General features: G+C 57.0%; 2 protein-coding genes across 9 annotated transcripts in view; one reads left to right on the top strand and one right to left on the bottom strand.

The window, feature by feature from the left end:
- The first annotated feature begins 466 nt into the window (after positions 1–466).
- ACD (ACD shelterin complex subunit and telomerase recruitment factor) lies at positions 467–9,866 on the top strand. Of its 7 annotated transcripts, XM_069868840.1 has the most exons (15): positions 467–538; positions 1,643–1,772; positions 3,638–3,762; positions 4,310–4,400; positions 4,857–4,936; positions 5,126–5,170; positions 5,725–5,759; positions 6,141–6,304; positions 6,481–6,568; positions 6,711–6,791; positions 7,415–7,513; positions 7,767–7,968; positions 8,083–8,467; positions 8,842–8,918; positions 9,744–9,866. In XM_069868840.1, the coding sequence occupies exons 1-15, from the start codon at positions 492–494 to the stop codon at positions 9,847–9,849; spliced, it is 1,755 nt and encodes a 584-aa protein (XP_069724941.1). In that variant the 5' UTR covers positions 467–491; the 3' UTR covers positions 9,850–9,866. The 7 variants fall into 7 exon arrangements, with proteins under 7 accessions (XP_069724941.1, XP_069724939.1, XP_069724938.1 ...); XM_069868838.1 differs by having other exon boundaries at positions 4,310–4,373; positions 7,767–8,467; XM_069868837.1 differs by having other exon boundaries at positions 7,767–8,467.
- The window catches only part of CARMIL2 (capping protein regulator and myosin 1 linker 2), a 23,728-nt gene continuing 21,537 nt past the window's right edge, over positions 9,673–11,863 (bottom strand). The window contains exons 36-40 of one of the 2 annotated variants that reach the window (XM_069868836.1): positions 11,727–11,795; positions 11,181–11,456; positions 10,946–11,053; positions 10,568–10,675; positions 9,673–10,477 (exon numbers count right to left, since the gene is read on the bottom strand). In XM_069868836.1, coding sequence (XP_069724937.1) covers positions 10,302–10,477; positions 10,568–10,675; positions 10,946–11,053; positions 11,181–11,456; positions 11,727–11,795 — 737 coding nt within the window. In that variant the 3' untranslated portion in view covers positions 9,673–10,301. Of the gene's footprint in view, positions 10,478–10,567; positions 10,679–10,945; positions 11,054–11,180; positions 11,457–11,726; positions 11,796–11,863 lie in introns of both variants that reach the window. The other variant, XM_069868835.1, reaches the window with a different exon arrangement.

Raw genomic sequence — 11,863 nt, 5'->3', positions numbered from 1 at the left:
GACTTGTTCTCCAGCTTTGTTGCTCTTCTCTGGACTCGCTCCAGAGCCTCAACATCCTTCTTGTGGTGAGGGGCCCAGAACTGAACACAGGATTCGAGGAGCGGTCTCACCAGGGCCGAGTACAGAGGGAGAAGAACCTCCCTGGCCCTGCTGGCCACGCCGTTTCTGATCCAAGCCAAGATGCCATTGGCCTTCTTGGCCACCTGGGCCACTGCTGGCTCATGTTCAGTCGCTGCCAACAACACCCCCAGGTCCCTCTCCTCCAGGCAGTTTCCAGCCAGACTTCTCCTAGTCTGTAGCTGCTCAGGGTTGTTGTGCCCCAAGTGCAGGACCCGCCATTTGGCCTTGTCGGTCTCAGCCCAGCGGTCCAGCCTGTCCAGATCCCTGAATGGAGCTGGGGCTGCGGATGAGGCCGGGGCTGCGGAGGGCCGGGCTGTCCCGGTCCCGCCCCGGATCCGGCCCCGTTTCCTGCTGGCGGCGCCGCTCGGGCCATGGCGGCCGCGGGGCCCGGGGTGGCGGGAGCGGCGCTGGGGGACAGGTGAGGGGCACGGCAGGGCCCGAAACCCTTCCGATCCCCCCCCCCCCACCCTGCAGCTCCCCCCAAACCTATCAGATCCCCCCAAACCCCTGCACCTCCCCCAAAACCTTGCCTGTCCCCGCAACCCTTCAGGTCCCCCCAAAAACCCTTCAGATCCCCCCTGCCCCCCAAACCCTGCAGGCCCCCCAAAAGCCCTGCCTGTCCCCACAACCCTTCGGGTCTCCAGAAACCCTTCGGATCCCCCCCCAAACCCTGCAGGTCCTCCCAAAACCCTGCCTCTACTCAACAACCCTTCAAATTCCTCCAGACCCCTTCAGGACCCCCCAGATCCCTTCAGATTCCCCCAAACCCCTGCCTGTCCCCACAACCTCCCTGTTGGCCCAAAAACCTTTCAGGTTTTCCACAAAACCCTGCAGGACTGCAAAAACCCTTCAGATCCCCCCCAAACCCTGCCTGTCCCCAAAAAAACCTCGCAGGTCTCCCAGAAACCACACAGTTCCCCAAAATCCTTCAGGTCCCCCAAACCCTGCAGGTCCCTAAAACCCTTCAGATGCCCCCAAAACCCTTCAGGTTCTCCAGAAACCCTACCTGGTTCCAAAGCCCCTGCAGGTCCCCAAAACCCAGCCTGTTCCCAACAACTCTCAGGTCCCCAGAAACCCTGCAGGTCCCTTCAAAACCCTGTAGGGCCCCCTAAACCTGGCATGGACAGAAAAGAACGCTGCCTTTCCCCAAAACCCCCGCCTATCCCCAAACCCTGTCTATCTCAGCCACCTTGCCCACCTCTTTATTCAGCAAAGAGAGACCCCTTCTCCCCAGAAAGTGATGGTTAATTCCCAGGCACAGGAAAATAAATATTGGTGGATAATAGGCAATGTGGGAAAGAAGTGGCCTGAACTCGGTGGGAGACTTACAAAAGACCTAGGGTGGCCCGTACGCAGCTCAGAGCCTGCTGACGTTTCCTTGCTGAGAAGTGGGTGAATTTGGGCTGGGTTTGAGCCAGCCTTGGGGCTGGGGCTGTGTTTGGGGTGCAAAACCACTCCTGGGATGCCAGAGCTTTGCTGTGTCGCACTCTTCTGATTTAGTGCCTCATCTTTTCTCCTGTAGGTTTGTGTATGAAAACAAGGACATGCCTTCTCCTAAAGTCTACGCTTTGCAGCCTTGGATTGCTGACCTCTTGGTGAATTATGAGCAGGTGGATGCCAGTGAGAATCTTCTGGCTGGGCAGGTCCTGCGGGTAGGTGCCATGAGAGGATGTCCTACAGTGTGCCAACAGCATTTGAAATCTGAATACCTGGAAGTGTTCAGCGGATCCCGGTAGAGTGGTTGTGGGACTCTTCTACCTCAAAGTCCCTGATTATTGGTTTCTTGAGGTGGGGGCATTTTGCTTTGCCCATTTCTGGTGGCTTCTGCTGACTTTTTCACTTCTGGTGTGGGTGCTGTGCTCTCTTCCAAAGAGCTTGTGGTCTCCGAGGTCACCTCTCCTTGTCTCCCACTCACACGCTGCCTCGCCTTCCTACTCTTTGGATCCCATCCTTCTTTGTACAATGCCAGCTGGTGGGTGGTCCTGACAGTGGGAAGCATGAGGCAGAAGCAGGACCTGCTGAGGTGTCTGAAGCCTCGCCCTGTCTGGTGGTGAGCCTTGGTGGGACCACAAGCTCGTCCTCTTATGGATACTGGGACTCAGAGGCACAAAATGTGCTCCTGCATCGTACCTGGAGAGCTTCTTGTGCAGCACTGGTGATGTGTTTGACATTTTTTCTATCCTATGTGGCAGGAGAGAAGTCTGGTCAGGGGACTCTTGCCTGTTTGAGGTCTGATGGGCAGCAGGAAGGAAGCAGGAGGAAAACAACAGTGCTGCTGATCATTAGCTGTGAACTTTGAGGGTTTGGACGAAGATCCTGTGAGACAATCAGGTGCACGAGTAGGCGTGGGACCCATACGGCCAGGGTGTGCGGTTCCTGCCTTATGATGGGTTGTGGTCTTGACCTGGAAGCTGGAAAAACCCAGCTCCAGTGCTCTGGTTTGCAGTTCTCTCACAGCCTTTAGGTGCTTGTAGCAGCATCCCATCATGGACAACATTATAGTTACCCATCTCCTAGTGTCTTTTGAGGAAGGAGGTGTTTGAGGCAGCTGAGATGTCTCCTCACTAACAAGATCAGGAAAGAGAAAGATGAGTGTTGTGATTTAAACAGAAGGAGAGATGAGATGGGACAAAAAGCATTATAAGAAAAGACACTGTGGTGCTGTTCCCCCTCCCATATGAAGACGTGGGGGTGGAGAAATCACTGATGCCCTGCTTCTTGGCCCCATCCCCTTTCCCATGCAGGAGATTTCTTGTGCCTGGGCTGATGAGGAGCCAGCAGTGAATGAGTGGATCCCCGCTAGGGTTTGAGGGATTAACAAAGAGGGTTGCCTCAGTGTGACTGCTCTCCAACTGACACCTGCCCGTGTCCTCTACAGTGAATGAAGGTTGGGAGCATACCTTGTGCAGCAGTGCCTTTCTCCTGCTTGCTCTAGGCTCTAGCTAGGTCCTACTTCTTCTCTGCCTGTTTCAGAACTGTAACTTCCAAACCTACTCCCTTTATTTTGTTTTTTTTAACCAGTCTCATAAGCAGCCCTGCCTGCTGGTACCAGTGTTCTCCTGCAGCGTGTGCCACTCTGCCCCTGCTGGAAATCAAGAGTTGCCCGTAGTGAGTGAGCACGTAGTGGGACTGGCTGCTTGCACGCTGGGCTTCTCCCACCAGGGCAAGGGGACACAGCCTGTGGGAACTGCCAGGTGGGTGGGTTGTGATACTTGCAGGAGGAGGATCCTGGTGGGATGGGCATCCTTGAATCCAGGTGATGATGACTGGTCTTTTTAGCACAATGTGGCATGTCCCTTAATTCTGCCTTGGCATGGAGCCTGCTTGGTCCAGCCAGGAGGCACAGGGACATACTGGACCACTTGGCCTTGGGATAAGCATTACTATCTAGTTTGGCAGTGAATGGTGACCTTCTCTCCTAAGAGTCCAGGCTCTCAGCCAGGCATGGAGTCCTGCCTTTGTTCATGGGGAAGTCTGTAAGTGAGATTTCTTTTTTCCCTCCCCAATCTCTTGATAGGTTTTGAATGACTCACCTGCTCTGGGCCAGCCTGGGGTCCACCAAGATGCTGTCCTGCAAGTCTCAGATGGGTCCTACCACATCCGTGTGGTCATTACATCTGAAGCTCTGCGCGCAGAGGAAGAGTGAGTTCCACCGTGACTCGAATGGGAAGACAGCGGTTCTCCACAGTTGCTAGTGGAGCTCCTGCCTGGTCTTGTTCCAGGTTATGTTAAGCTAGAGCAGCCACAGATTGGGAAGTCTGCATGAAAGAGCCACTAAGAAAAGAAAACTGGAATGTTGGTGCTTTGGTTTCAGCTGGCTGGGATGGACAGGGGTTAGTGGCAGAACCTGCAGTCTGTGTAGATATGATTAGAAAGGACTAAAGAGCCTGTGGTCTTTGTGAAAGGAGCCAGAGCATCAACCACAATAGCCTGCTCCTTCAGTGCTTTCCTCAGTTTCCCCACGTGGATGCCCCTAGACTGGCAAGGTGCCAGGAGCAGAGCCAAGGATAAGCAGCTGAAATAAGCTGCACGAGCCAGAAGCCCTTGGTCCTTGATGCTTATGCAGAGATGCATGCCAGCATGCCCTGATATGGTTGGCATAGCTGTGTGGGGAGCCCCACTATGTGTCTGGGTGGTCCAACTCCATTCTTCATCTCTCCAAGATGTTCCTGCTCTGCTCTTTTTCCAGCACCCACATGCAGCTCAAGCTTTCCAGCCTTATTTGCAGAATCATTGTCTTGCAGAAGTACGCGGTGTGTTTCCGTGAGGAGGCCAGGCTTGTAAGTGCTCTGATGAGTGAAAGCAACTTGGTCCTTGACTGTGCCTTGCTTCCTGCATGCCTGTCTGCTCCCAGGAGCTGGAAGCAGATGAGGGGTGGCCTTTCTTTCATGTGCATCTCCTGGGAGGGTCTGTGGCAGCAACGATGGCTTGGCCTGAGTGCTGGGACAGGAGCTGATGTGAGCCCTCAGTGGAGGTGTAGTCATCTCCCCCTCCTGCTGTTGTCCACCTGAGAGAGACCTGTGCAGCCTGGCCTGTGGCTCTTGAAGTGCCATTGGCTGATGCAAGAGGGTACAAACTCCCTGCTGAAGGGGGTTGTACTTCATTGGGGCTCCTTGCTTTTGTGGGAGGGTTGGTGGCAGAGCTGGGGTGGGCACGCAGGTGCTCACTGGCCCTGGGGGAGGTTGGAGCAGAGGTAGGACTGCAGAGGTGCCTTAACGACTCAATTTTCCCTGCAGGAGGACTGTGAGTTTTACCTCACAGCCCACCGGTTCATTGTGCTACCCATGGAGAGGCAGAGGTTGGAGTCATCTGATGGGTACGTGCCGCAGGGCAGGTGGGGGACTCTGCTCTCCTCTGTCACCCAGAGATGACCCTGGAGGTCCTGGAGTGAACTGGTTGTGGTGGGGACATTGTGCTCTTTGAAAGAGGAATTGTCTCCATCACAAGCTGTGAAGGAAGGTGGGGATGTGGAGGGAATCAGTAACAGGCATCTCTCTTGCTGCAGGAACCAGGAACCTGCTGTGCTACAGAAGATAAAGGAGCTCTGGCTGTAAGTATGGGGTTGGCTGTTGCAGGGGAGCAGACCCAAACACCATGGCAAAAGCATGCAGGCTTTGAGCAGGGCTAGAGCAGCCTGGCAAGGGCAGGCACACGCGTTATGGCAGTTCCTGGTTAACCTGTGGGACTGCCTGCCCCAAGGTATGAAAGAGCTGAGTAGACTGTGCAAAATGAGACCCTGGTGACCCAGAGGGCTCTGCAACCCAACCTCTTTCTTTGAGCTGGCAGAGCTGGGAGGAAAAGCCTGTGGGGAACTTGCTTCCTCCAGCCTCGCGCAGCATGGCTGGGTGGGTGAAGCCCTGCACAGCTCATTTTTCACTCCACGCTTGGAGCCCCGACTCTGGAGATCCTCTGGAGTTTCCTGATGGTTATTCCTGGGATGCTGAATGGTCACTGGATCGGGCACCCGGTGGGGAATCCACTGCTTCCACAAGCTGCTGCTTCCCAAGCCAGGGTGTCCAGTCTGTGACTGAGAGCTGCCAAGGACGGCTGGCCTGCATGTGCCCCAGCCCTAACCTGGCTTTGTCTTCTCCTTGGTCGTTGTAGGAGGAGTCTCGCTCTGAAGAACGCCCCCAGCTCAGGTAAAGGGTTGTGGGGGACACGTGGTGCTCTGGCTGCCTGGTGGGGCTCCTGGCTCTACCAAGCTTGGTTTGGATTAGGCAGAGGTAGCACAAACCTGACCAGATCTCACAAGGCAATGTTGCTGAGCCCAAAACAGGACAAGATGGTGCTGGCAGCTGCAGTAGTGTGGGCCCTTGCATGCCTGTGCTCACGCTGCTGCTCCAGGACCTGTGTGGAGAAAAGAAAGATAGTTTCTGGAAGCAGAGGAAATGCAAAATTTTGTGTGTTTCCCCAGATTTCAGCGCACATGACAGTCAAGCAGCAGAGCAAATGTATTTCCAAGTGAGGCTTGCCTAAATTAAGGTGTTTTCTCCACTGACGCTCGTGTACTCTTGCTCTAGAGCCATCTGTCTCCCAGTTGATTGATGCCATTGGACAGAACCAACTGGAGGTTTTGAAGGAAAATGCTGAGGAATGCTTGGACTTGGGGATGCCCAAGGAGAATGCAGCAACGGTGAATGATGAGGTTCCCATCACCCAGTGGGAGGCAGAGCGCAAGATGGAGGTCAGTCTGCCTGCCGCGATGGGTGATGGTGGGGTGGGAGAGGGAAGGAGAAGAGCGGTGGGCAGAGCTGGAGGTTTGCCAGGGAGAGCAGTGGTGTTCAGCTGGCAGCTGTGGGTGGGGCGCTGCATCTTGAGTGGGACTGCCCAGTGAAAACCACAGACTGTGTCTCATTGCAGCGGGATGAGGACGTCTTCACCATCCCAGCCAACGCTCTGGTGATCTCTTCTCAGAAGGAAATAGTTGCTTGCGACGCTTCCAAAGCAGGTCAGTGCAATGGCTTCATCTGCAGGGTAGGCAGGTGGGAAGTTCAGTGTCCAAGCATGTCTTTTTCCCCTGGGTTGGGGAGAAGACTTCCTTTGCTCTGGCTACCTGCCGCGCTGGGATGTGACCACCCCTTTCATTGCAGACATGTGTGAAGCAACTCCTGGGAAGAGTAGCAATGAAAGGACGGTGCCAGGTGATGCAAGTGTCATATCCCAAATCAGCCGTGAGTAGTGGGACTTCCAGATTCCATCCAACCACTTAGTTCCTTCTAAAGGTGGCTCAGCCCATCTTCTTCCTGGACTTGAGTAGAGGAGGTACGGGCATAGCCAGGTCTTTGGAAGACCAGGGCTCCTTGCCTGCATGGTCCCATCCTTGCAGCCTCCTGAAGACAAGTGGCTTCATTTTGTTGTACTGGGAGCACGACACATTATTTTGTTGCTTTGATGCCATCAGAGAGCACAAGTGTGGGCTCTTGGCTGGCTGTGGTCCAGCCCCAGGACAGGCTTGTTTCACCTCGCTAGGCTTGGTGTCACCAAGCTTTGCTGCAGAAGTACCTGCAGGAGCTCCACATAGTGGAGATGAAGGGAGCTGCTTTCCTGGGCAGTGTAGGGTGTCAGAGAAGGTCTTCTTCCCACCTGCCTGCACTGCGGTCGGTGTCTGCCTCTGGGCTGCCTGCCACAGGGGCTGGTTGACACCCCAGTTTTGGTTGGAAAGGGCTTTCAGAGCTCCCCTCACATACCATCTTTGTCTGAGACTCCCATCCACAGCCCTTCATAGCTGCTCCAGGGTTGGGAATGGGCAGCCACTTTCTTTGCCAAAATCAACTCCCCAGCTTGATTGTTGCAGCTGCTGAGTCAACAGCCTTGTCGGACAGCTCAGAGGGATCTCTAGACAACCCCTGGAACGGGCTCCCTCCACTATCTTTGACCCTGAACTCTTCAGACGGTGAGTTCCCGTGCCCCTGGGTGTCTAAAATGCCTCATCAGCAGGAGACAACCCCATCTTCTTTCACTGGGTGATCACGTAGCTTGTCCTGGGTACTGGCTTTGCTTCCCCCTGGCCAAAAAGTAGCGCTGTAGTGTTTGCATTACCCTGTGCTTGTATTGTTCCAGCTCCAATGCTCTCCTGCCCAACATGGTGTGCTGGGGAGGTCCCACCAATCCCCTGCCCAAGCCGACCATGCATTTTCTTTTACCAGAGAAGACTTCTCAACATGACCTTTCTCTGAATAACCAGCAAGATGTGGCGGCTCACAGCAACACCCCCGACTTGCTGGAATCCAGCAGCCAGGGCTCTCCCGAGAACCTGCCGCAGGGGGAGCTGGTGCAGACCTCTTCTCCCTCTCTGCTCTGCTCCTACGACAATATCAGTCCGATGGAGACTGGCACAAACCAATCAAGGTCAGCTGCAGAGGTGGCCACCAATGTCCCCAGCCCTGCTCAAGGCCTGCTGGTATTGGGGGGCTCTCTGGACAACCTGCCCTCCCTTTCTCCTGTTTTTCCCGTCTTACCCAGCAGTGGCTTGCAGTTCCTGCCTGAAAAGATGCCTCACAGGGAGCAGGCAGACTGCAGTGGCACAGCTTTCCCTCCAGATACGTTGAAACGTGGTCAAGCTTGTGCCAGCACCCAGGGAGGAGACATTGCAGGTGCCAAGAGGAAGCTGCTGGCAGACCGTGATGAAACCCTCAGTGAGAAGCAGCAGCCCCAAGGTGCCCCGTGGGGCAGGGGAAGAGGCACAGGCAGGAGGTTGGATTTCATGAGCACACGGGGCTCTAAGAAGAGCAGAAAGGAGGAGACAGGGCTGCAGCATGGAAAGGAGCTCTCAGACGAAGAGGAAGAGCAACTGGCCCCAGTGAGTGGCCCCAGCTCCAAACCAGAACAGCGCAGAGATCTGCCCCCGGTAAAGATGAAGCAGCTGGTGGGATTCCGGGGGGGTGGTTCCCAGGGGTGCTCTGTGTGATCCCCTGCCCCAGGCCTTGGCTCAGCTGGCTCCTGGGGAGGGTTGAAGGCAGGTGTCCATGTAGGTGGAGACCCCAACCCTCCCAAAGGAAGATCTGGGGCACTGTGTGAAGATGCGGTTGAGCCCATGACTTTGTTGGGTGGGAATATCTTCCAGCTGCCCAGGTAGAATAAGCTTGGAAGAGCAGGAAACAATTGAGGGAAAGGCCCCAGAGGTTCCGTAGGTCTGCTGGGGTCTTGGGCTGCCTGGTGGGGCTGTGCTTTGGGTTCTGCAGCTGGTGCAGACCAGCTTCACCCTCCCCTTTGCCTCTGCAGTATGTGAGGGATGAGCCGGTCCAGTACAGATACAAGGCACCGAGTCCTGAGCTCTGCGAGCAAGTACGATCTGTCAGGTCAGTGCAGCGATAACATGGTACGACCCTCCCTTGGCCCTAGCGTGGCTGTCCCCGTGGGGTTCAGACATCCCTGCAGCCAGTCCCCAAACTCTGTGTTAGCCCTCAGCACCGAGCGGCCGTGCAGCAGCATGTCCCCAACGGCCCTTTCTCACCCTGCCTCTCCTGGTCTGATTTTGCAGGATCTCGAAGTCGATGCTGAAGTGGGCATGCTGGTTACTCACAGACGGGGAGGCTGACTCCTGAGGCCAGTCCATGTTTCGTTTCTTCACCAGTTCAGCAAAACCAACTTAGAGCTGCCTGGGAAGTACATCTGGGGAAGAGAGGGGCAGACGGCAGGACCACTGTCCCTAAGAGAACTGCTGAGTGGGTTGGCCTGGCTGCAGAGATGCTGAGGACATGACCTGCTTAAGGCCAGCACCCTCATCACAGAGAGGAAAGCAAAGCATCCTTTCAGGGATTCTTGGGCGTGAGCTGGCATCGCTCTCCCACCTCTCCATCGTTTCCAAATGCCTTAGCCTGGTGCCTGGGGACCGGTGACCCGGTGTCACTGTAGCAGAGGCAGCAGTGATGGCAGAGGCCCCACGACCTGATCCCTGCTCCAAAGGCGGGGCAGGAAGTTAGGTGGGGTCCTGCATCGTTCATTACAAAAAAGTATCTCACAGGGTTATACTTTAGAAATTTTAAATAAAAATTGTATATTTTTTAAATACACAGCTCTTGTATTAAAAAAAAAAAAAAACAAGGGAAAAAAAAAAGAAAAAATAAGCGTCTTGCTGCTTTGTCGTAAACATCTGTGTAAGGAATGCATTTGGTCCGGAGCAGAGGTCAACACAGGAGAAAGCCGCTTGGGTGTTGGCGTAACGCTGGTGCCACCAGGAATGCTGCGGGGATGGTGCGGCTGGAACTGGGCTGCAGAGCTGCGTGCTGAAACACGATGGATCGTGGTCCTGCTGATGGAAACCTGCGTCTTGGTGGGGCTGGAGAGAGCGGTGCCCACAGAGTGAGGAGCTGGAGAGGCGAAAGGGCCCTGGTCACGCATGCTAAGAATGGCTGCCTGCCAGCACTGCTGCTACCTGCGCCTAAAATCACCGGCTTCTCCTGGAGCCAACAGCAGCCGGAGAAGATGATGCTGTTCAGTGCATCCCAAGGGCTTCGGCGCAGTCCCTGGGCATCCCTGCCCTCCCGGGCGATGCTGGTGGCCTGGCTGGTGGCACAGTGAGAGCTGGGCGATGTCGTTAGCCGGCCCCATGGCTGCATCCACACCAGCGCAGAGCAGACCTGCGCCCTGTCTGTTCGCCACACCCCAGCTTCCAATCACCCCGGCACCGCGCGCTTGCTTGCAGGGATTTATTGGGAACAGTGCAGCGGCATGCAGGGGTGTCACTGTCCCAGAGCTGGCTCCCCCCGGCCCGGCACCAGGCGTCTTTGGTCTACGGCTGCGGAGTCTTGTGCATTCACAACAGTTTGTGTCGGGGCTTGCAGCTGCTCGCCTTCCGTGCCCGCTCCAGCCTGTGGCTCCGCCAGCCCGGCACAGGGCCCGTCCTGCGGTGCGGCACCTAGAGAGGTCACGGGTGCTGGCATGAGCGTGGGGGGATCCCTCTGAACCCCAACAGAGCACGGGTGCGAGGGAGGGCAGCATCTCTCACCTGCAGCATCCGAGGGCAGTCCAGGCTCGCCTTCTGGCTCTGGGAGGGATTCGTGCTTGGTTCTCCGTATGAACACAGGCGACCGCCGCAGGCGCAGGGGGACGGTGCCTGCTGGGAAAAACACAACCCAGCCCCACGTCACGGCAGGGCGCAGCCGCCTGGCTTCTGCCTCTGTTCTTCCTGCAAGCCTGGCTGCTGCCGGTGCCAATCCCAATGCCAAGTGTCCCAGTACAATGATCTTCCCAGTACGGCAATGCCATCACCTGTCACCTCGGCACTGCAGGTGGCCACCCACCAGGCACATGGGATGCCACCACCTGCGTCCTCTGGTGTGAGGTGCAAGGTGGGTTTGGGGTCCCGCTCCGGCCCCCCACTTACCTCCCAGCTCTGCCGGGCACTCAGGCTCCCTGAGCTGCTCCTCGTGGACGGACACAGCTCGGCGGCTGAACGCCCGCGGCTCTGCCAGCCGCAGGGTCAGGCGGTTGTCTGGAAAAGCAGCAGGAAGGGGCATCAGCACCCAGTGCTGAGCGCTGGCGTCCCTGCTGCTCTCCCTTCCCAAGGAACACGCCAGCAGCAGAATGGGGGATGCCAGCAGCAGCTCACCCATCCCTACCTTCGGTGTCGGGTGGTGCAGGCAGGGGGCTGCCGCTGTCAGCCTCGCCGCCGTGGCTGACCCTGCGTGGCAGCGTGGCCGGCGCGCTCCTGCCTGGCCGTGGCAGGCTGCTGCTCCAGCCCTCTCGGCGCCCAGGCTCGCCGGGCTCGGCCAGGACCAGGGGGCACCGTGGCTGCTGGGAGCTGGTGCCCTGCGGCTCAGCGGGCAGCTGCCTCCCCAGGGCCTTCCAGGCTGGCCGGGGCTCCACCACAGCAACTGGGCTGCGGGACGGTGCATCTGTAGGAAAGGCAGGTTGGTGCCTGGTGATGATGGCTCTGGGTGCTGGGAACCAGCCTGTAGCCACCCCAGGGACTGGGCGAGGGGCTGGGTTTCCATCTGCCAGCTCAGAGGTTGGATACCCATGGGTGCAGGACCCTGCGCGGGTGCCTGTTCCCACTGCTCCCCACTGGCTCCAGTCCCCACGCGGCACTGCTTGGTGCTAGCAGAGGAGATGGAGCCCTCTGTGCCGGGGGCTGGTGTCGCTCCCAGCACTCACTGGTGACCCACCTGTGGACACGGAGTGTGTGCGGGCCTTCAGGGACTGGGGGGAGTCCCCAGAGCTGTCCACAATGTCCCCTGCAAGCACAAGCATCAGTGAGCTGGGCTCTGCCCATGCCACCTGCACCAAGCAGGTGGGTAGGAAC

This window comes from Phaenicophaeus curvirostris, chromosome 14, assembly GCF_032191515.1.
Source record: "Phaenicophaeus curvirostris isolate KB17595 chromosome 14, BPBGC_Pcur_1.0, whole genome shotgun sequence".
In the NCBI taxonomy this organism is placed as follows: domain Eukaryota; kingdom Metazoa; phylum Chordata; class Aves; order Cuculiformes; family Cuculidae; genus Phaenicophaeus; species Phaenicophaeus curvirostris.
This window is presented reverse-complemented; position numbering and strand designations above follow the sequence as displayed.